Raw genomic sequence first — 24,035 nt, forward strand, 5'->3', positions numbered from 1 at the left:
TAAAATTAGTGATACTATTATTAGTGAAAATATTATATATTTTTATTATTAGTATTCATTACTATGAAAGTTATTATTTTTAGTAAAATTATCATTTTTATTATTATTATTTTAAAAGTATCATTTCTATTAAAATTAACATTATTACCAAAATTATTATTATTATTTTTAGTATCATTATTAATATCATGAATATTATCATTATTCTTATGAATACTACTATTATTATTAACTTTATAAATATTATTATTATTATTACAAAAATAATACAACTCCTTATTCATTATCATAGTTAATATTATTTCATCAAATAAATATAGAATCAAGATAAAATATATATATATATATATATATATATATATATATATATATATATATATATATATAGAAATATATAACAATTGAAATAATATATAGGGGTTCGTTCAATTTCCATTATATGTATTAATATACGTAACTGATATAGGTTCGTGAATCCGAGGCCAACCCTACACTTGTTCAATGATGTTATATGTATTTTTACTACGAAATACAGTATGGTGAGTTCATTTGATTCCCTTTTACTCTTTACATTTTTGGAACTGAGAATACATGCGCTGTTTTTACAACTGCTTTATTAAATGCTTTCGAAATATATTTTGAACTGCGAATACATGAAATGCTTTTATAAATGTTTGACGAGATAGACACAAGCAAAACATTCCTCGAATGAATTATTATGCAGACAGAAGTTCTGCGGAGTATTATTGAATTATGTGGACATGATAATTGCCACCATTGAATTATGTGGACATGATAATTGCCACCATTGAATTATGTGGACATGATAATTGCCACCAATTGATGTGAATGTTATATATCGAGAGAATGATTTTATACACAGGTTATGTGTATGTTATTTTTGTGCACGAGATATGTGTACGGTTACTAAGATTTATGAAAGATGATTTCGTACACGAGAAAGGTGTACTGTATTTAAAAGATATCGCATGTACATTACAGGTGGGTATAGGATTCGGGCCCATTTGTACCATGCAGCATTTAAATCTTGTGGTCTATCAAAATGATGAATTTTATTGTTTTATGATAAACTTATGAACTCACCAACCTTTTGGTTGATACTTTAAAGCATGTTTATTCTCAGGTATGAAAGAAATCTTTCGCTGTGCATTTGCTCATTTTAAAGATATTACATGGAGTCTTTCATGGCATATAGAGGTTCGTTCATCGCAATGGCACCAGATGTTATTGTATTCTTTCAGGAAGAATTTGGACGGGGTATGACATACACAAATGTACTGATGTCGCCCACAAACTCATTTCCGTCCTACTGTCGCCTACAAACTTTCAAAAAATGTGCTAATATCAACATTTAATAGTTTTGAACTGTTACATACTAATTTTTACTTGATAATTTTTTTTTTTTTTTAGAATTAAGATCCAATCCACGAACGACACGTGTTAATTTTAACCAGTTTAGCCGGTAACAAGTCAATTTTGTTTACATTGGTACACTTTTTGAAAGTTTTTGTTTACATCGGTACACTTTTTGAAAGTTTGTAGGCGACAGTAGGACGGAAATGAGTTTGTGGGCGACATCGGTACATTTGTGTAAGTTTGTAGCATATTTTTGGCTTTAACCCAAACCATAAACATTAGTTTCAAGTAATATTTGACATAGTACATAAATATTGAACTATACACTAAACTAATTTTTTGTTTAATTATTAACACGCAGATGATGAACGTGGATATGATAGTTTTTTTTAACGGAATCAATGATGCACTAAACAAGCGTCTACGTAAAAAAGAAGCTGATTCTCCACCATTTATTTAAGTTGTTTACGGTCTTCAATTATCTATTTAACTACATTTGAATGTATTGATTACTACGAGTACTTTTTATTCAACATGCTTTATTTGTGTATTTAATTGTCAACCTACTCTATACAATACGACTTGGGCATTTACAATCTCTTAAAACCTTAAACAAATCATTTAACTTTATCGTTTAAACTTACCCGTGGTATCACGGGTCATTTCACTAGTAAAATGGTTAAAATAGAATACCTCATTTATATTTATATTTATATATATTTAATAATAATAAAGAGACTAAAATAAATTACTCACTTATGAAAACCAACAAAAACATTTTAAAGTTAATGTTTATGATGAATTTACTAATAATAAATATATATAGTAATTAATTAATTAATCAAATCCCTTCATATTCTTACATTAATTAACTAAAGACTCTTTATATTTCTATAATAGTGATTCACTAAAAACTAAAAATATCTATAAATGTAAAGAAACACTAATATTAATACGTAAATATAACAATAACGAATAACATAATTTCCCTTTAATTATAGTCCCTTTAGTTAATTTAGTTTTAAAATTTAATTCTTAATGAAATGAATAAGAAATATCCATTAAAAACCCTTCATTTTCTTAATATAAAATTTTGATTGTAACTCAAAGTCATTAAATGAAAATTAATATTGCACATCATCCACTATATATAGTTCATTTCATTTCATATTCTTTGCATGCTCTCCGTTCAAATAATGTCGAATTGAACATTTCATTGTAACAAAGTACGTGAAAAGATGACCCAAATAAATGAGCTTTGTTTTGTATGATCAAACAAGAGAATGTTTTACTCACCATATGTCGTGTGTAGATGTTGAATTATTACTTAACAAACTACACTCACACATATTGAAGAATACAATATAATATATTTTTTTATTATGTATGTTCTTTTTATTTTATTTTGGTCTCCTTATGCTTTTGTGAGAGTCATGAACAAAATAATAACATTCCTTTTGTCGAAGTTTGAATTTAGTGAGTTTTTTTTATTGCGTTACTGAAAGAAGTTGTTTATCTCTTAGGATTTGTATGAAATGTAAAGAACTATTTGTTTCATATACTCCTTCTTTAACATTTTATATGCATTCTACACATTTTTTTGTTTCAATTCCATACAAAACAAATTGCTATCACGCCTCTTACAAATCCTCCAACAACCTATGACACTTCAAATCACCATACACAAACCGTAAAAATATTCGTGCAACGCACGAACATTGCATCTAGTATATAAATAAATACGATGTATTGGTTATACATGCTGATAAATTGTGCATTTAATATGCGATTATGATGTTGATTATTCAAATACGTATTAAAATTGTTTTTTTAATTTATATATATATATATATATATATATATATATATATATATATATATATATATATATATATATATATATATATATATATATATATATATATATATATATGTATATATATATATGTATATATATATATATATATTAAAATTATATAGTGATGAAACTGAATCGGTTATATAAAATTAATTAACAGCAGCTGTGTTGTAAATAGATTTAACTAGTTGTTGAACCCTCGCTTCACGTCGGGGGTTCAGTTTTCAATATATTTTATTGCGTTTAGTTTGTAAAATTATTTCGTGGCTACAGAATTATGTCGTTGAAGCGCAACTCGAGTCGAACTAAAAGAAATAACCTGTGAAAGATTCAAGTGTTATTTTAAATTAACAATATATGTCCATCTCCGCGTTTATCAACTTTTAGCTATGCAATTACCCTTTGACTATTCTCGACGATTCACGAACCTTTAATGTATATATAAATGATTATATATGTAAATAGTTATATATAATAAATTAAATATGTTACTAAACTATTATAAGATAACTTAAAATAACCAAAACTTGCTATTTGAATATGTAGAGTATATTGACTATAAATGATTTCGAATATGATTTGTCAACGATTGAATGTATACCTTAAATTATTTGTTTCAAAATAAATAATTAATATATTTATCTAAGTAACACAACTTAATATTTAAAATAATATTATATATATATAATAGTTGAATATATATATGATTTCAATACATAATTGATGATTATATGTCTATTGTAATATATTAAAAATGTATAAATGTTAAATATTAAATATATGTTATATATATATTATAATTATTAAATATTACAACATGTAATATTAAATTTAAATTGCAAGATTGATTATAATTGTTATTATTATTATAGTTACTTTTATTATTGATAATATTGATATCAATAATTATATTATTAATATTATTATTCACAGTATAAAATATATATATAAAATTGTTATGTATAAGTTATCATATTAAATTGACTACTAAAAATTATTATTATTATTTAAAGTTATTATTATCAGTATTCTTATTAGTATTATTGTATTACTAGTTATTTTCACTATTATTATTAATGACATGATCATTAAAATTATTATCATTAAAATAGTTATATTATTATTATTATTATTATCTTTGTTACTAACATTATTTACAAATTATTAATAAAAGTATCACTATAAAACTATCATTTATATATATATATTGTTATAACTGATATTAGCATTAATAAAATTATGATGTTAATTATTTAATTATTATTAGTATTATTTGATATTATTATCATTAATTAATTCTATTATTATTAATTTATTAACAGGATATTAATTATTTATATACAAATTCAATTAACTACTAATATTAATTAGGTTTAATTATAAGAATCTGTTACAGGAACGAATTTGTTATATATCTACATCAAAACTTTATCTGTTTTGATTCTGTCTCCAATTTGCTAGTATCATCTTCTGTAGGTCGTACCAATTAGATGAATTTAGACATCTAATTATTAACTTTATTTGTATAATTGAATTTGTTCTGTCTCAAATACGTACCAGTCAACATCAATTGATATTGCAGACAAATTGATCAAATAATCTTTATTAAGCTTCAATTATTTGATATCTAAGGCTACACCCTCTTGCAATTCGGAATTGAACACAAAAACACAGAAAATAAACTTGAATACTCTCTGTTCTTGATAATTTCATAAAAATTTCGAATTCGAATCTTATTTTAAAATCCTTTAATACAGTATTGTTAGAAACCTTCTAGTCAAGTGATCTGTAAAGTTTCATGAATCAATTTCTCGATTTGATCTTGAATTCGCGAGTCAAAGGTAATTTTTCTAAAAAGTCAAACTTTGTTCATCAATCGAATTCGTGTTACCTGTTTCGATTCGAGTTAAATTGATGACTTAGAATATTTCCACTAATGTTTTCTAAACTAATTCATGTTATAACCATAGTCTAATACGCGATTAAAAATCAAAATCAATTTTTTTTAAGTAAACAGCGACGCAGCTAGTCTGCTTGTTTTGTTTTTAATTTTTTTTCTTCTTTTTTCTTTTTCCAAATATTATCAATAAATCACGAAGGTGTTTGATATTAATGCTAAAAACGATTTTGATAACTACTGTTGAGATTGAAATGATTTTTGATTTAGTTGATTTTGATGATGGTGAAGAAGATGATGAGACGAGAAATTTAGTTAAATAAATATAATTGGGTTAATATTTCAGAAAGTCAGACTTGGAGTAATGGTTAAGAGTGTGGTTGTGTGAGCGGGAGGTCTTGGGTTCGAGACTCAGCAAGGGCATTTTTTTTTTTTTTTGGCTTGTTACAAGGTAGCCATTCTATTTTCCTTTAAAGCTATTATTATTATTATTATTATTATTATTATTATTATTATTATTATTATTATTATTATTATTATTATTATTATTATTATTATTATTATTATTATTATTATTATTATTATTATTATTATTATTATTATTATTATTATTATTATTATTATTGATTATTAATATTATTATTATTAAGATTATTGTGATTAAGATTAGGATTATAAAAGATGAATACAATTTTAAAGATGTTAAGATTAATATTAACTAATAAGAATAATAATAAGATGTAATCTTTGTAAAGATATAAGGATATTAGTATTAAATTTATAAGATGAAAGTATTATGGTATAATATTAAGATTACGATATAATAAGAAGATTATGAGATTAAAGATGGTTAAGATTATAAAGATTGATAAAAGGATATTCATTGTAATAATTAATCGTTAAATTTAAGACGGTACACGAGAACCCTTAAAATAAATATAAACGTGTAATACGAATAAGAATGATGTAAGAACAACGATAAAAATAATGTAAGATGATGAAGATGATTAATGGTAAAATTGTTATTATTTTTATATTATTATTATTAGTATTATTATTATTATTACAACTATATCATTATCATTAGTAGTAAAATTACTATTATTATAGTTATTATGGTTATTAGTATTATTATTATTATCATTCCTAAAAGTGTCATTTTTATTTTATTTTATAGTTATTATTAAAATTAGTATTATTATTGAAATTAACATTTTTAATAAAATTATCATTTTATTATCATCAAAACTATCGTTATTAACAGATAACTACTTTGTATATAAAAATATATTTATTACATATACTATAATTAAATTAATATTTCATATAGTTATGTATCAGACATATTGATATTACTTATATAAATAATTACACATAACAAATTACTGATTTTTAAATATAATACTAACCTTATATATATATATATATATATATATATATATATATATATATATATATACAACAAATAATTTAAGATATATATATATATATACAAATAAGAAATATGTTTTAAAATGGTATTCAATATAAAGTCTATATAATCACAAATATATAAAAATATTATATAAATAATAATTATGAGATTACGATTATATGTTTTAATATATATAATTGATATAGGTTCGTGAATCCGAGGCCAATCTTGCATTGTTCAGTATCGTCGTATGAGTATTTTTACCACAAAATACAGTATCGTGAGTTTCATTTGCCTTTTTACCCGTTATATTTTTGGGCTCATGCGCAATTTTTATAAATGTTTTACGAAATAGACACAAGTAATTGAAACTACATTATATGGGTGAATGATCGAAGCCGAATATGCCCCTTTTGCTTGGTAACCTAAGAATTAGTAAACCGATCTACTAATTGACGCGAATCCTAAAGATAGATCTATTAGGCCTAACGAACCCCATCCAAAGTACCGGATGATTTAGTACTTCGATGTTGTTTTATCATGTCCGAAGGATTTCCCAGAATGATAGGGGATATTCTTATATGCATCTTGTTAATGTCGGTTACAGGTGTTCACCATATGAATGATTGTCTCTATGCATGGGACGTATATTTATGAGAACTGGAAATGAAATTCTTGTGGTCTATTAAAATGATGAAAATGAATGTTTATGAGAAACTAATGAACTCACCAACCTTTTGGTTGACACTTTAAAGCATGTTTATTCTCAGGTATGAAAGAAATCTTCCGCTGTGCATTAGCTCATTTTAAGGATATTACTTGAAGTCATTCATGGCATATTTCGAAAGACGTTTCATTCGAGTCATTGAGTTCATCAAGATTATTATTAAGTCAATTATAGTTGGATATATTATGAAATGGTATGCATGCCGTCAACATTCGATGTAAATGAAAGGTTGTCTTTTAAAAACGAATGCAATATTTGTAAAATGTATCATATAGAGGCCAAGTACCTCGCGATGTAACCAAATGTTATTGTATTCGTTCTTATGGATTAGGACGAGTCTTTACACAACGTGTATGAAAAGTACCTCAAATATTTAGCGTTGTTTAAAAAGCGTCCGTTTTGGGTATAGTTAGTGACATTGTGTTCCTAAAATTATTTCGAGTTTAATGATGGTGTCGGAAAAATTTAACTCGTTGTGAGCGAGAAGATATGACCCTTTGAATATTTGGGTGGAGTTTATTTAAGATTTTTTATGAAAATGATTATTTGACATTTTACCCCCTGTTTGGGGGGTCGATTTGAATATTTGAAAAAGTGTGGGGGTCTTTGTTGGTGAAGTGAAATATAATTAGAATTTAAAAAAAAAAGGTGAAAGGACGAAAATGCCCCTAGTTACTATTCACCATTTTTGTCTATTAGAGCACTAGATGTCCGGGGTTCTCCCTCACCGTCGATTGCAAATCGACGCCGAAGACCGGCGTCGCCCGACACCGGTCAACCGTCGCTGCCGCCGTCGAATCTCAATGTCGAGCTACCCACGCTGATCTCACTGTCCGTCCATTTTTTTTATTTTTTTTTGTTTTTCTAATGCTTAATTTCTCTTTTTTTTCTTTTGCTGTTTTATTATTTGTAAGAATTTTTGCAGGTCTGAGAAATAAAAAAGGAAGAAGATGATGATGGTAGGTGGAGTGGGGAGTGGGTAATATAATTGTAGGGCTTTTTTTTCTTTTAATTTAATTTAATTTAATTATTGTGTATTTTATGTTTGTTTTTTAATTTTAATTAAATTAATATAGTTAATTTAATTGTAAAACAATAATTAATATTAAAAAAACATTTTTAAAAAAATTGGATACTGAAATGGACATTGTGGACACCCTCACTCATATCACAGTCAGTCAATCTCAAGGTCCATTTTGGACACTGAAAATTTACACCGAAATGGACTACGGACACCTCGTGCTCTTAGATAATATAGTAATAAACTGTTTATATTTCGATCCTCTATTTTATCCTATTGCTTCTTTATTAAAATATTGGGTCTCGGTACACATACATCGATCATATAATTTAATACATATAGTCTTGCTTTAGTTAATTATATATCGATGTATAATTTATCTGCCTTCACAATTTGTATAGTTACATACAGGCACGTTTTGTGTAGTATACTGATCTTATCAATTTATAACATCTATGTCGCATAACGAGCTATTAGTTAATAGTGATGTTGTCTAATTACGATTGTGCATGCATCTATAATTGTGTGTTATTAACCATATTAATTATGCACGTCTTTATGTAATATTTATATCCAATTTAATCCGTTTTACTCCAATTGCTAATACATAGATCAGTTACTACTATGTTTTGGAACAGTATCACTGCAACCGAATGCGGTTCTCTATCGTATTGAGAAACATGAAAAGTTTACTGGTTTAGGTTTTAAACGTTAGCAACAAAAGATGCTCTTTTGTCAGACCACATTAAACCTTGCGAGGTTCTTATGTGAAACCGCTCCCCAAGTTGCTGAAGGGGGAAATGATGTGATTCGTACTCGGCCGAAAGACTTGAAGTTCACTTGTGTGAATTTTAAGCGTTGGCAGAAAAAGAGTTCTTGACTAAACCGTTTCCCAAATTGCCAAAGGTAACGTGATGCTCAAATTGTACATGAACATATAAAATATAACATATAATTTGTACATCAACCACCAAAAGTTAATAAAATGAATTCATACATACATTCAATAAAAAAATATATATTAATTCAACTGAATTCAAGTTTATGAGCAAATTCGTAGTTTATGGCGTGGTGTTGGAAGTCTTGCATTGGAACAATTGATTCTAAAGAGTTACTTTCATATAAAAACATTTGTCCCTGTGTACCCTCATGCAACGGCCCAATTTTATACGTAAGCGTATTTGAAAAAAAGTAGTTATATATAAAAAGTAATCAATAAAAATTAGGGAGTAGATGAATATGGATAAACACGATGTAACAAGAAAACGGAATATATTATATAATTTAGAAGCATTCGATCGGTAGTACATACATGAAGTAACGTTGGTACGTAATTAGGGAACTTATTTAGACAGTGACACAACCGACCACATAACCGATTTAACACAACGTACACACTTCAAAACAAGGTAGGAAAGTTATTAAGAAAGATAGACAAAATGATATATGAAAGATACTAATGTTCCCACAAGATACGTACATACTCCAAGTAAAATCCGATCGATCGAGAGCCTTATTAATTTTTAGGAGAAAGGATCACTCCTAAACTGTCAAGTTGATCCCCATACTTTCCATAAAATCCGACAACGTCACCCAAACTCACAGGAAGTGAGAAAGGAGTTCCTCCAGATTTGGCGCCGTATGGGCCATAGTTGTTTTTGCTACCATGAAAAGTCAATGACTTAATAACCGTGATGCCATGGACTCCAACAGTTCCGCTAATCCCAGCTATATATTCGCCTTCAGCAAAGGTAAGCTGTGCACATATAAAAATACAAAGAAACGATATAAGAATACATGATGATCGAGAAGATCACATTCGTACATACTATATTTTCAAATAAGGGATATACTGATTACCGTTTCATCTTTACCACCACCAGCTTGACCTCCAAATTTTTGAGAAACGTGTCGGATTTGGTCAGAATCCACATAAGTGAAAGTGAGGGCATATACACAGTCACGGGTACTAGTGACAGTGATCTGAGTGATCCTACTACCGGGAGGTGCAAAGCTCCATGGATTAGTTCCGCCGTTACCTCCCCATGTTCCAACCTTAACTACATTACCAGATGCCTGCATATACATAAACATTACATCGTTATCATTACTAATTAAATTTAAAAACTTGTTGGATTAGTAAGCTAAATACTCTAACTTATAGATACCATTTTGCTTTTGAGCTTCTTCTGTAGAATTTAAATAAAATATTGATGTGGTACATCTAACTCGCTCCAATCCATCAACGCCTATATATAGGCATGGATCAGGGGCTGTATAGTTAATACACTCCTGTACGTAAAGCTGACCTCAACAAAAATATAGCATATTTCGTCACCATATATACGTACGTGGGGAGTACCAAATCAATTAGGAACACACAAAAACTTTCAGTTTCACACAATACTAGATAACATAAAAAAAAAATTCATGGCATGTGAGCCAACCATACTTAAAATCGACCAAGGAAAGGGACTGGTAATTTTCACTAACAACTAAATTGGGTCATTACTCGCAAATAGAATGTAATTAATTCACTACCTTCTAAAAATATTAATCCATATACCAAATTGTGTTTTATTCGGACTGCAAATTCTGTGGATATATTCATCTATGTTGAGGCAATATCCCTTGATCTAATGATTATAATTAATGTAATTAACACTAAATATCTTTATGTACGACAAGTATAAGTTTAAGTTTATAGTTTAAAATAACATTTGTAAGTGTACGTGTTTAGTTCGATCCTCCTAATGCTTCGTATCACTGAAAAATTAAGACTTTTTCAAATCCACAACTTCTCAATTGTTGGGCTAGTATACTTTTACAACGTGGATGATCGAACATATCATAATGCCGATCAACACATAAAAAAGTGTTTTTATTCATCATTGATTAAAAGGTCAATTTTTAAAGTTTCATATTGCATTTCCTTACACAATAAGTTTTCCATTTGTAAAAGTATACTAGCCCAACAATTTCTTCTCCCTCTGCCGTACCTTGGGATACCATTGGGTATTAAAATGAATAATGCGAATGCTTGGCTTCCGGTAATCGATATATTTAAAAAAAAAGGCTCTCAGAGTGGAAAGCGAAAGCAATCTCGATTGGTGGAAGATTAACCTTAGTGAAATCGGTGCTCAGTAGCTTGCCATTTTATTTCTTTTCCCTGTTTTGTGCTCCCGCAAGTGTGACCAAGCTACTCGAATTCATAAGGTGCAATTTCTTTTGGGGAGGGTCGGGGTTTGGGAAAAAAATCACTTGGGTAAAATGGGAAAGGGTTCTTCTACCCTATGGGTCGGGTGGGTTAAACATTGGGTCACTCGTCTCAAAAAATTTAGCCTTAATGGGTAAATGGTGGTGGCGATTCAAAACGAATTCCAATTTGTTATGGGTCAAGATTATTTGTAGCATTTATGGGTCGGGTGGGGGGTTGGGCAATACTAACAATTTTCATCTTTCCAGTGGTGGGTCAACTTGGAGCAATATAATCAAAGCAGGGAGATTAATTGACTCGGAGGGGATTGCTTTCTCCACATCGTTTGTCAGAAGTGTGGGAAACGGAAGATTAATAAACTTTTGGTCCGATATTTGGATTGGAAGCTCTTGTCTAAAAGATTCATACAGCAGGCTATTTGCTCTTGAAAATGATAAGGAGGTTACGGTTAATGATAGGCTACATCAACGCGATAGTGAAGGTTCAATCATGTGGAATTGGGTCAGAAATCCGAGAGGGAGAGCTGTAAATGATCTCAATGATTTAAATAATTTGCTGTCTTCTGTTCAACTACAAGTGGAAGCATGCGATAATTGGAGATGGGTCCTCGGCTCTGATGGTGTCTTCACAACAAAACATCTAGCGGTTCTAATCGATGAGAAGAGGTTATCTCCGGGAAGTCAGATCATGGAAACTGTCAGAAACAAATCTATACCACAAAAGGTACAAATTTTCGTCTGGCGTTCCAAACTAAAACGCTTACCGGTATTCTCAGAACTTGATAAGAGAGGTTTAGATTTAGACTCTATCCTTTGTCCGTTATGTGGGGATGAATCCGAAACAGTCGAACACGCACTGGTAAAATGCAAAAAGTTAGCTGAATTTTGGGGGTGCCTCTTTTGCTGGTGGAATATATCTGCGAACAGTCTACAAACCTTCGATCCATTAGCTGAGGATCAAATCTTCTCTTCATTCGCAAATCATGGGAAATTAATTTGGGAAGGGGTGAAATGGGCAAGCTGCTATAGTCTTTGGAGTGCAAGAAACAACAAAGTTTATAACGGGAAAGAGTGGAGCTCTTCAAAGGTACTGTCCGAAGTGCAAATCTCTAGTTTCAATTCGATCTCGAAGCGTATAAAGAAGTCCCAAATGGAGTGGCATCAATGGATCCTAAATCCGGGTTTCTTCGTTGTTGGTTCAAACAATCGTTCGGGTATAGGTTAAGCACCATTTTTTTTCGTTTAGCTTAGAAAATGTCTAGTGTAGGCTGTTCCTCGGCATCATGGGTGCCCAATTGTATATGTCGGTTTGCTCCCAGTTTGCCTTGGATGTTTTCACAATGTACATATTTGTGGTTTTCTATAATAAAGTTTGCCTTGCTTGCTTTTCAAAAAAAAAAATGTATGTATATATTCAATTTATGTACAAATGTACAACTAACTTGACTTTTCAGTCTCATGACAATAACTTATATACTAAAATACAATTAATTTCAATAATGACCTTTGAGGTAATATATACGGGTTTATAACTCATGTTCTCGAATCACCACAAGCAAATTTAAATCATTAGTAATAGCCGACATATTGCATTGACTTAATATAGCATTGACTTTGTAATTATTCTGTCAATATGTTTTGTATATAAAAAATCATGTAAATCTCTTCCCAAAATATAAGGGAGAGTTAGTTAGTTTGCTTGCATAGTAATTTGTGTATGATGTATTTATATTCAAGGAAATCAATGAGAAAAGGCACGGTCATTATTTTACATGGTATCACCCAAACCTATGATCCTCTCTTCCTAAACCCTTTTACGTTTTCTTTTCTTCTCTCATTAACAGATGGCCGAAAATAACAAATTTCATCCTCCAATTACAGTTCACAACATCAAAATAGCTATACCAATCACCTTAGATCTGGACACCAGTCAATATGGCTCATGGGCAGAGCTCTTTTAAATCCATTTAGAGCATACCAAGTCCTTGATCATATCATAACCCCAGATGATGCTACTGCAACCTTTTCCACCACTGTTACAAAATTTGATGATGATTCCACTTCTTCTGAATCGTGGGATCGCCTAGATGCCATCGTATTACAATGGATCTATGGCACGATCACACTTGGTCTTCTCAATACAATTACAAAGCCTGGAATTGCGAATCATCTCTGCAATACAAGTTCACCAACATCAAACTTGATGATTTTTCAAACATCTCTGCATACTGTCAGGAGGTAAAACTTATTTCCGATCAAATTACAAATGTTGCACCTAAACTTGAGGAAGATACAATTATCCTGCAACTAATCACAGGACTCAATGAAAATTATGATACAATCGGATCTCAATTAGCACATACCAGTCCACTTCCAACTTTCTATGCTGCTCGATCGGCTCTCATTCTCGAAAAATCCCGCAAGCAAAAACAAACGGCTAACACCTCATCTACAATTTCATCTGATTTGGCCTTTCTGGCTTCTGTTTCTTCTACATCGAAACAACCTGCTGCTCATAATTCTGTTGGCTCTCATCCTAATTCGAATGTGTGACAACCCGGAAATTTCTGACCAAATTTAAACTTAATCTTTGTATGATTAATGTTTCCGACACGATAAGCAAAGCCTGTAAAACTGAATCTCAAAATTTTTGAAATAGTTTCATATATTCAATTACCCATCGTCTGTTCACGACGATTCGCGAACAATTATATGTAAATAGATACATATATATACTATAACTTGAAAGCGTAACAAGTTTTAATTGTATGATACCGTACATTAAACTTATTGGTTTAAATATCTATTTGAATATTTATGATAGGTTGAAATATTAATTTCATGAATAACTTGCGACGTGTATTTAAAACGTGTTTATCGAATATATATTAACTTGGTTATAAAACGTTTGATAATACTATTATTGTTGTAAATAACGAGAAGATGATTTATAGAAGTAAATGACCAAAACACTCAAATGTATAAGTTATATTTCGAGTGATATAGTTTATGGATAATTTAAGTCTATATTTTGACAAAGGTACGAGTCACGAAACGTAAAGTACAAGTTTTCTCAGTGTACGAAAGGACGTTTGAAAAATCAGAACCGGGACATAAGTCGAGTGATGACGTACGACTTATCGGAACAAAAATTACAAGTCAACTATGCACGAGAATTTAATATAATATATAAATAAATATATAAATTAAATATATTATATATATTATATAATAATATGTCGACAAACTAGAAAACAAAAGATAGTGAGCAGTCCAGACAGGCCATGCGATCGCATGGCATTTGCACTGGAAGCCCATGTGATCGAATGGGATCCAATTTCAGCAAAAGTCCTATAAATGCTCCAGTTTTTGCCGAATGTTTTACACTCTTTCAATTTCTCTGTCTTTAATATATTTATATTATTATTATTATTATTATTATTATTATTATTATTATTATTATTATTATTATTATTATTATTATTATTATTATTATTATTAATATTATTAATCTTATTATTATTAGTAATATACATAAAATATTACGACGAGGTTATTAGCGGGTTATTTTCAAAACTAGTTTTGAGCGGAATAGAGCTAAGGAAATAATGGGTTATAGCTATGGAGGTTATGGGTAATGTTCGTGGGTATTATTCGCAAGTCAAACCTAGTGTTTATTATCTCCTTTACGTCTACGTACTTTCCTGCATTATTGAATCACAATATTGATACGTGAGCATTCATATCTTATCTTTTATATATTAATAGTGTATCCATGTCTAAGTGCTCGAGTATATATGTTTATGCATGCTTGTATGCTTCATATTATCATTTGATAGTTTATGATGAATCACGAATTTAATACATATACTACTGATAAAAAGTATATGATATGCATGTTTTTGGAAAGCTGGCGAAAAATCAATAACTTTTCATTTAGAAATCGCGTAATTTCGATGAACGAATTAAAAGATATGATCAACTGAATTATGATTAACGCTAATTGAAATTGCTTTTGAATCTGCAATTAAGATTTAAACAACTTGGTTATGAGATTGATAAGGTGGATTTTTAAATATTACCAGCCGAGTAAATTGTCATACCCCGTCCAAATCCTCCTGAAAGAATACAATAACATCTGGTATCATCATAATGAACTGACGTCTATATGCCATGAATTTCTTCATGTAATATGAGCAAATGCACAGCGGAAGATTTCTTTCATACCTGAGAATAAACATGCTTTAAAGTATCAACTAAAAGGTTGGTGAGTTCATAAGTTTATCATAAAACAATAAAATTCTGTAATTTTGATAGACCACAAGATTTAAATGTGCATGGTACAAATGGGCCCAAATCCTATACCCACCTGTAATGTACATGCGATATCTTTTAAATACAGTACACCTTTCTCGTGTACGAAACCATTTTCATAAATCTTAGTAACCGTACACATATCTCGTGTACAAAATATCATACACATAACCTGTGTATAAAATCATTCTCTTGATATATAACATTCACTTTTCATTCATTGCTTGGCTTGGTAACCGACCTTAACATATAATGCTCATCAAAAATATCCCCAAAACAGAACATCTCGTCTGTATAATAATCATATAAACTTCGAAGTACTAAACACCACGCCCACTAGCTCTTCCGTCTAGTGAACATTCTGGGTGGGGGTGTTAAACCTGGTAGCTACCTTTAAGATTCGCGTGAATTAGGGCCATACCCGATTCTAATTCTTAGGTTACCAAGCATAATAATCAGGGGAAAATATTCACATAATGGTGGCAATTATCACGTCCACATAATTCAATGGTGGCAATTATCATGTCCACATAATTCAATGGTGGCAATTATCATGTCCACATAATTCATTCGAGGAATGTTTTGCTTGTGTCTATCTCGTCAAACATTTATAAAAGCATTTCATGTATTCGCAGTTCAAAATATATTTCAAAAGCATTTAATAAAGCAGTTGTAAAAATAGCGCATGTATTCTCAGTCCCAAAAATATAAAGAGTAAAAGGGAATCAAATGAACTCACAATAGTGTATTTTGTAGTAAAAATACATATGACGGTATTGAACACTGCAGGGTTGACCTCAGATTCACGAACCTATATCATTTGTATATATATTAAATCATAAATCAATTAAGTTTATATAATCCGTTATGTTTTAAGATTAATATTCTTATATATAATTTTATTAATACTTATAATACCTTATGATACTTACTTAATATTTAATTAATGTTATATCAATAATATTAGTTAAAACATAATTTTGTATAATATTAGTATACTTTGTGTGATATATATATATATATATATATATATATATATATATATATATATATATATATATATATATATATATATATATATATATATATATATATATATATATATATATATATATATGTCTTTTGTTTTTGCAAAATTTAATATTTGCAGTAATACTAGATTAAAGATGATAATAATAATGATAGTAATAATAGTAACCTTAATAAAAATGATAGTTTTTAAGGATTACAAAAAGATAATTTTAGTGAACATAATATTAATGATAATAACTTTTAGTAGTAACATTACTAATAATGAAAATTTTATATTAATAATATAAATGATAATATTTATAATAATAATAATACCTATTTTAGAAATAAAATGATAAGGATTATAATTTAAATGATAATTTTAATCATGAATCTGATACCTGATAGTAATAATAATAACTTTATTACCAAAGTTAATTATAATACTAGTAATAATAATAATAATAATAATAATAATAATAATAATAATAATAATAATAATAATAATAATAATAATAATAATAATACTAATAATAATAATAATACTTATCATAACCATAATAACAAAAATGATAATAATAATTAGTAATAACAATAATAATAATAATAATAATAATAATAATAATAATAATAATAATAATAATAATAATAATAATAATAATAATAATAATAATAGGATTAAAAATAAGAGTGTATACCCCTTTAATAGCTTTTTCTAAAAAGAAATGCCCTGAACGGGACTCGAACCCGAGACCTCTCGCTCCACCGCACCAACACCCTGCCACTCCTCTGCCTTCGTTTTTCCTTGAGTTTATACCACCTAAAATTTATTTAAACTATATCTATTTATTTTCTATTTCTTCTTCTTCTTCCTAAATTGCTAGTGATCCGGCCCAATAACCTTATTTCAAGCCCAACGATATGATTTCTAGCCCAACCATTTATTCCTAATTTGATTTAAAGCCCGATTGAATGAAGCCTACTTATCATAAAGCCCAACAATTTTTGCATTCTCGGCCCAATCACACAATGAAACATGGCCTAGCAGGAACCTTTTATTACTAAAAAGAAAATTAATGTCGTGGCCTAGTTTCGAACCTAGGACCTCCTGTTTCCCAAGCATACTTCCATACCATTCCTCTATCTTTGTTTTTCTGTTATAGTAAGGATTTTAAATTCATTTTAACATGTACTATTTTTCTTCTTCTTCAAAACCCAGAACTATTCATCATCATCAAACTCATCGTCTATGTCTTCGTCTATATTTTTATCTATATATGATTATCTATTTCATCAATCTAATCTCCATCATAAACATTCATCCTAAGATCATCACTTTTAATTAATCATCATCATCGATACCCTTATATAATACTATTTATCTTCTTCTTCTTGTAGCATCCACCATCTTCACATCGAGTATCTCACTGTATCATCTTTAAAACAACAAATAGAAACACGCGTAGTATGAACAGCTGCATATAGTAGCTGCAACAGCAAGAATATACCGCAGTGTGTAACAGTATCATGAAGGTGGCGTTTATGGTGATCTCGCTCGAAAACAGAAGGATAATATCAGCCGTGTAGTAATAGATAGTTCAAAGGTGTTTGCAGGCTGTGGGTAGCGGTTTATGGGCTGAACCGAGAAAGAAAGACAATAGCGTAGCAGTAGGTGTGACGCCCCGTACTAAATCAACATGTACGGACCATCAACAACAGGATCATTACAAGGTCAAACACTATATGCGTTTTCAAAACAAGTTTGCATTCATGGTAAAAGGTGACGTCATAACTAACGTCGAATGTTTTACATCAAAAGTATGCTTCTATGACTAGAAGCAAGGATAATAGTACGTGACCCTTAGGTCATTACAAATCATTGTTCAAAAGTAAATAAGTTTATGAATGCAAGATAAGCGTTCATGCGGTGACATCTCTAAAGCAGCGGGTGTCTACAGCAAGACTAGTACAACAGCGGAAGCTAGCAACCTTAAGCACCTGAGAAAAATATGCTTAAAACGTCAACACAAAGGTTGGTGAGCTATAGTTTAAGTATAACAGTATGTAAGGTAGGCCACGAAATTTCAGTGCTACAAAGAGCGTTTCAAAATAGTATGATAAAGTATATGTTTAACGGTGGGCACTTGGTAACTAACTTAACGTTTATAACCCCCTGAAAGTATACTTGGCGAGTGCGTATGTTTACGAAGTATTAAACACCCATTAAATGCTAGTGCTACTAGCCCGAGTGGGGATGTCAAACCCTATGGATCCATATCTAAGATTCGCGTTCACCGGTTCAAAAACCAATGACTAAACGTTACCGAGCTAAAGGGAATGTTTATGCCGTTGTATAACCCACACATATATAAAGTTTAAGTACTCGTGCCTAGTATGTAAAACGTAAAATGCGCATGTATTCTCAGTTCCCAAAATAGTTAAGGTAAAAAGGGATGCTATAACTCACAGTGGTAAAGTAGTAGTAAAGTTGAGTCGGGAAGTAAGCAAGTATGTAGGTCCGGAAAGTCCTCAACCTAAGTCAAATATTACTAAGTAAGTAAATCGTCCCAATAGGTTTAAATGTATGTAAATTAGGTCTTAAAGGTCATCATCATTCATCATCAAACAAAAGGTGTAAAGTAAGTTTCATTCTAGAAAAGAGTTTAAAAACAAAGGCTGACTTCAGTCAGTCGTCACGGCCTCTATACCTACTGAAATAAGGTGATACCAGTGGCCACGGCTCCGTATATGAGTCCTCTAATTGTGGTAAAAATTCCAGAAGCAAACTCGTCTTCGTTTGACCGTGGCGATGGTCTAAGTGCGAGTAGGTCAGAATTTTCAGCACAACGTTAAAGGACATAGTGACACTCGGAGGGCCATAGATCCTAAACCGTAACTCGGATTAAGACGAGTCTTAAACGAAAAATTATCTACTCAAACAGAGCTAACTGAAAATCAACTTTACAGTAGCCAAGGTATTCGGTCTTTTCTAGAAAATAGTAAACAGTAGGTTCCGGTGGGTTCTTGGTGCTCGATGCTTATCACGGTTCTCATCCTTGATGCATATAGCTTCAAGTCTACAACTCGTTGATGTGTTTGCATCATCTTAACCAAGGTTTGACCATCATAACACTTGTATAAGTCTAAGACATGTAGCACAACTCATTTAAGTGTTGCAAGTAGCTTGATGAACCAAAGTTACATCAAAATCTTAGATCCGATACATACATGAACAATAAAAGTAATATTGAACTACAAACTTGAAAGTAAACTAACTAATCAAGATCTTAAGATGTAGAACATAGTTCTTAGTTAGATCTTGAAGATCCAAGACCCAAAGGTCTAGATCTAAAGTTATTAAGTTAAATCCTAAGTAATAATACTTGAATCTTTACTTTAATGAAACCATAAGTTACAAAACTTAGATTTTCATCTTGTAAAGTGTATGTAAGCTTACAAGCTTTTGTTTATGACAAAATAAGTAGACCATAAGCTATATAAACTTAGATCTTTCATAAGTGTTTGAAGTTATAACTAGAAAGGTATACTTCCATGTTCTTGAACTTATAAAGTTAACTTTAGTTCAAGAAAAATGAGATCAAAGTTAACTAGTAACACTTGACCAAGAACAACATAAATCACGAATTTAAAATGCTAGGAAATGAAGATATAATCTAAATAAACAATTAACTAGTGCATTGTTGTTCATACTTTAAAGATTCAAGCCAAAGTCTTGATCTTTAAGGAAGTAAACTTTTAAGTTTACTAACATGAATTCAAGTAATGATTTTTACAACACATGAACTTCAATCTTTCAAGACATTAAATGTAGAACATAACTAGTAAGTTAGGTTCCTGTGTGTTCTTGTAAATACAAGATAATATGAAGAATCTAACTAAAAAGTTTGATTCTTATTAACTAGTAAGTAATCAACAACAATGAACAAGTATCAAACAACAAACAAAGATAAGTAAATGATGATGATTAAGTGTAGCTAGGCTATGGTTTTGGACAAGAGAAAAGGAAGAAAAAGAAGTTCTTGTTTCTTACAATTTAGATAGAAAAAGGAGAGAAAAAGTTGAGAGGAATTTGCAAGTAAAAGTGTGTGTGTGAAATGTGAAGAAACTAGTGAGCAAGTAATTAAAAAAAATGAACCAAACTCTCCCTTGTATCATGGCTAGCCGATGGTTCTATCAAGGGAAAGGGGGGAAAGATTTGTCCACTAGATCATGCATGTAATTGTCTTTAAAAGGTGGTTATAAGGTGGCCTTGCATGGGGATAAGGTATAATGGTGTTGTAACTAGATTCCATAAGTATTAATCCATCTATTTTAGTTCTAAAGTAATACTTGCATGAGTAATGGGCTAATTAATCCATTAAGGGTGTAGGGTGGGCTCTTAAGTCCATTAATATTACTAAAAGCCCAAGTTCAAGTAATTAACAAATAATCCAACAAAGCCCAAGTAATTAACTAGTAACCTTAGTTAATTAAAATGATTAATAAAACCTAATCATGAATGTAAATAATATTCAAAAATATTATTCGTATAATGTACGTGTGTCACAAAGACGTGTCGGGCATTTAAAAGTCATGTATGGTAACAAGTAAATGTATAACAATACATTCAATAAATCACAAGTATTAATAATAAATATTAATAAGTAAACGTTTGAAAATCCAGGGTCGTTACAGTAGGGGTATTCGTGATTTTTGCAGAATAGAGGGGGGGAAGAGAGAGAGGGGTAGAAAGAAGACGATGGTGGCGGTTGTAGAAGAGTGTCCGGGTGTGGTGACAGCTCGTGGTGATCTTCAAGGTGATGGGATGGTGTTTGGAGTTCTTGTTGAACCGAGTAAAGGTGGCGGCAGTGTTGGTTGTCGATGGTTGCAAAAACAATAGTACGATCATGGTGGTGGTGGAAGGTGTAGAGTGAAAATGGTTATCTAAGGTGATGGTGGTCATGACCATGGTGATGGTGGCCGATGGGTGTGATGGAAGGTGGTGGGTTGTGGATAGTGACGGTAGTGATTAGCGGAGATGAAAAAGATTTAGTGATCGTACAAGTATATATATCTCTTCTATCCATCTAATATGATTATGTATATGTTTATATGTTTATAGAAAGTTACATAAAGTAGAAACTCAAACAGTAATATAATTAATATAATAATAATAATCAATCATAAACAGAAAACGTGCAAGGAATGAATCAAAAAGAAACAGTACAGCAGCCTCACTTTTGTTTTTAATCTACCGACAGTTTTCACGAACTGTGTATCGTCCGAAACCAGTGGCGAATAAAAGTGTTCAGAAAAATCTCATATTTTTAAATTAACTATATTTATTTATTTTGGTCATTATGGTATAAAATTCGATCACTAATTTGTTAAATAAAAATTATATCAACTGTCCCTCTCATTTATGGGTAAAATATAAAAAGTGTTAAAATTAAATAATTATATCCTAAATATACTTTTAATAAGCCTATACCTTATATAACTCATTTTCGGATCAACTTTTATTTTAAAATCATATAAGTTCGAATTAAACTTCTCTAAATGATAATCGAAACGTCCAACGAGTATTACAATCATTAAATATATTTTTTTATACATTATTTATATGTATTTATTTTAGTAATAATATTATATTTTATTTTTATTTTACATAGTTAACCAAAGCATATAGTATTTTAAATTTAGACTTCAAATATATACATATCTATATATATTGAAATATATATTTATCTATTTATATGTAAGACCCAAATATTTGTAGTGTACATAAGTGTATTTACGATACTTGAAGTGGGGGTTTTGTTGTACATATTTAAATGAAGAAGAAATCTGCCCAGGCCATCCGCGCGCCGCGCAGGGTAATGGCGCACCGCGCCAAATGCTGACAGTTCACTTCTTCCTTTTTAAATTAGATATTTTGAGGGCTTTTTGGTAATTACACATGGGGGCCCGAATTAAAGGCCCTAAATCAGTCTTGGAGCCTCATTTACTCCATTTCCATCTACTTCAACCTTATCACTTAAATTCTAGAGATAGAGTAAGATCCTAGTGTGAGAAAACTCAATTTGGAGAAGAAGAAGAAGAAGGAATCTTGCTTAAGCTCAAGTTATAAAGTTGTTCATCTACTTCCTAGCTACATTTTGAGTGTAGTGGTATGCTTTAATCTTAATTTCCTTGTTTAATTTGATTAAGGGTTAGGGTTTGGGGTAAATGATGAACTTAAAACCCATTTGTGGGTGAATTGGGTGTTTTGGGTGAAATTGGGTCATGTAGACTCAAAGATGACTAACTAGGGTTTTCAAAGTGTTAGATTGATGTTTATAAACTTAAATTAGTTAGTAAATTGCTAGCACACCTACATATATGTAAGTGGGCATTGTGTGGGTTAGTGGATGACCCGAAATGGGTGTGTTGACCTTAAATTGGTCAAACGGGTCAAAATGGACCTAGGTTAGTTAATGTTTATGATTAATGCATAAACCTTGTATTGAAATGTTTTTTAAACCTATCTTGGCTAATGTTAGGGTTTTGGTGTGAGTTGACCCAATTTTAGGGTTAAGTGTCCAAATGGGTCAAAATGACCTAGTAATGGTGAGTGTTGTCAGTTTGACCAACTTGAACGAATGATTGATTATATATACTTTGTAATAGGTGCGTTACCTTGAAGTTTCAAGCTTGGTTTATTGATTCACCGAAGGCGTAAGGTGAGTGGAATAATTATATGGGTAGATATATAATGTGTTTATTTGTGTAGCATAAGATGTGAAGTGTCGATGTGCTAAGACACCACGTTCACGTAACGAGTGAAGTGTTGATGTGTTAAGACGCCACTCGGGAGTGAAGCATCGATGTGCTAAGATGCCACTCCAAGAGATTAACGGGTGAAGTGCCGTTGTGTTAAGGCACCACTCGAGGTGAAGTATCGACGTGTTAAGATGCCACCTCAAGTAAAATGAAGAGTGAAGTGTCGAAGTGTTAAGACACCACTCGGGGTAAAGTGTCGACGTGTTAAGACGCCTCCCAGGGTGAAGTATCGACGTGTTAAGATGCCACCCGTGGGGTTAGTGTACGAAGTGTTAAGTGCACTAATGGTTGTTGTGAACTCCGACGGTCTTTAAACACCGTTCCCTTGTTCAATTGGTTAACCATGATTATTGTATTGTAGTGTAAGCATATTATATT

At 30.4% G+C, this 24,035-nt stretch overlaps 2 protein-coding genes across 3 annotated transcripts; one reads left to right on the plus strand and one right to left on the minus strand.

The window, feature by feature from the left end:
- Positions 1–9,557: 9,557 nt before the first annotated feature.
- LOC139858666 (protein GOS9-like) lies at positions 9,558–10,513 on the minus strand. Of its 2 annotated transcripts, XM_071847503.1 has the most exons (3): positions 10,463–10,513; positions 10,155–10,370; positions 9,558–10,050 (listed from the first exon to the last, which is right to left on the minus strand). In XM_071847503.1, exons 1-3 carry the CDS (start codon positions 10,463–10,465, stop codon positions 9,811–9,813), a joined length of 459 nt encoding a protein of 152 aa, XP_071703604.1. In that variant the 5' UTR covers positions 10,466–10,513; the 3' UTR covers positions 9,558–9,810. The 2 variants fall into 2 exon arrangements, with proteins under 2 accessions (XP_071703604.1, XP_071703603.1); XM_071847502.1 differs by lacking the exon at positions 10,463–10,513 and having other exon boundaries at positions 10,155–10,376.
- A 1,127-nt stretch (positions 10,514–11,640) lies between these two features.
- LOC139860103 (uncharacterized) lies at positions 11,641–12,735 on the plus strand. The gene has a single exon (XM_071848877.1). The coding sequence runs from the start codon at positions 11,641–11,643 to the stop codon at positions 12,733–12,735; it is 1,095 nt and encodes a 364-aa protein (XP_071704978.1).
- Positions 12,736–24,035: the final 11,300 nt, after the last annotated feature.

The sequence above is a fragment of the Rutidosis leptorrhynchoides genome, chromosome 7 (assembly GCF_046630445.1).
Source record: "Rutidosis leptorrhynchoides isolate AG116_Rl617_1_P2 chromosome 7, CSIRO_AGI_Rlap_v1, whole genome shotgun sequence".
NCBI lineage: Eukaryota > Viridiplantae > Streptophyta > Magnoliopsida > Asterales > Asteraceae > Rutidosis > Rutidosis leptorrhynchoides.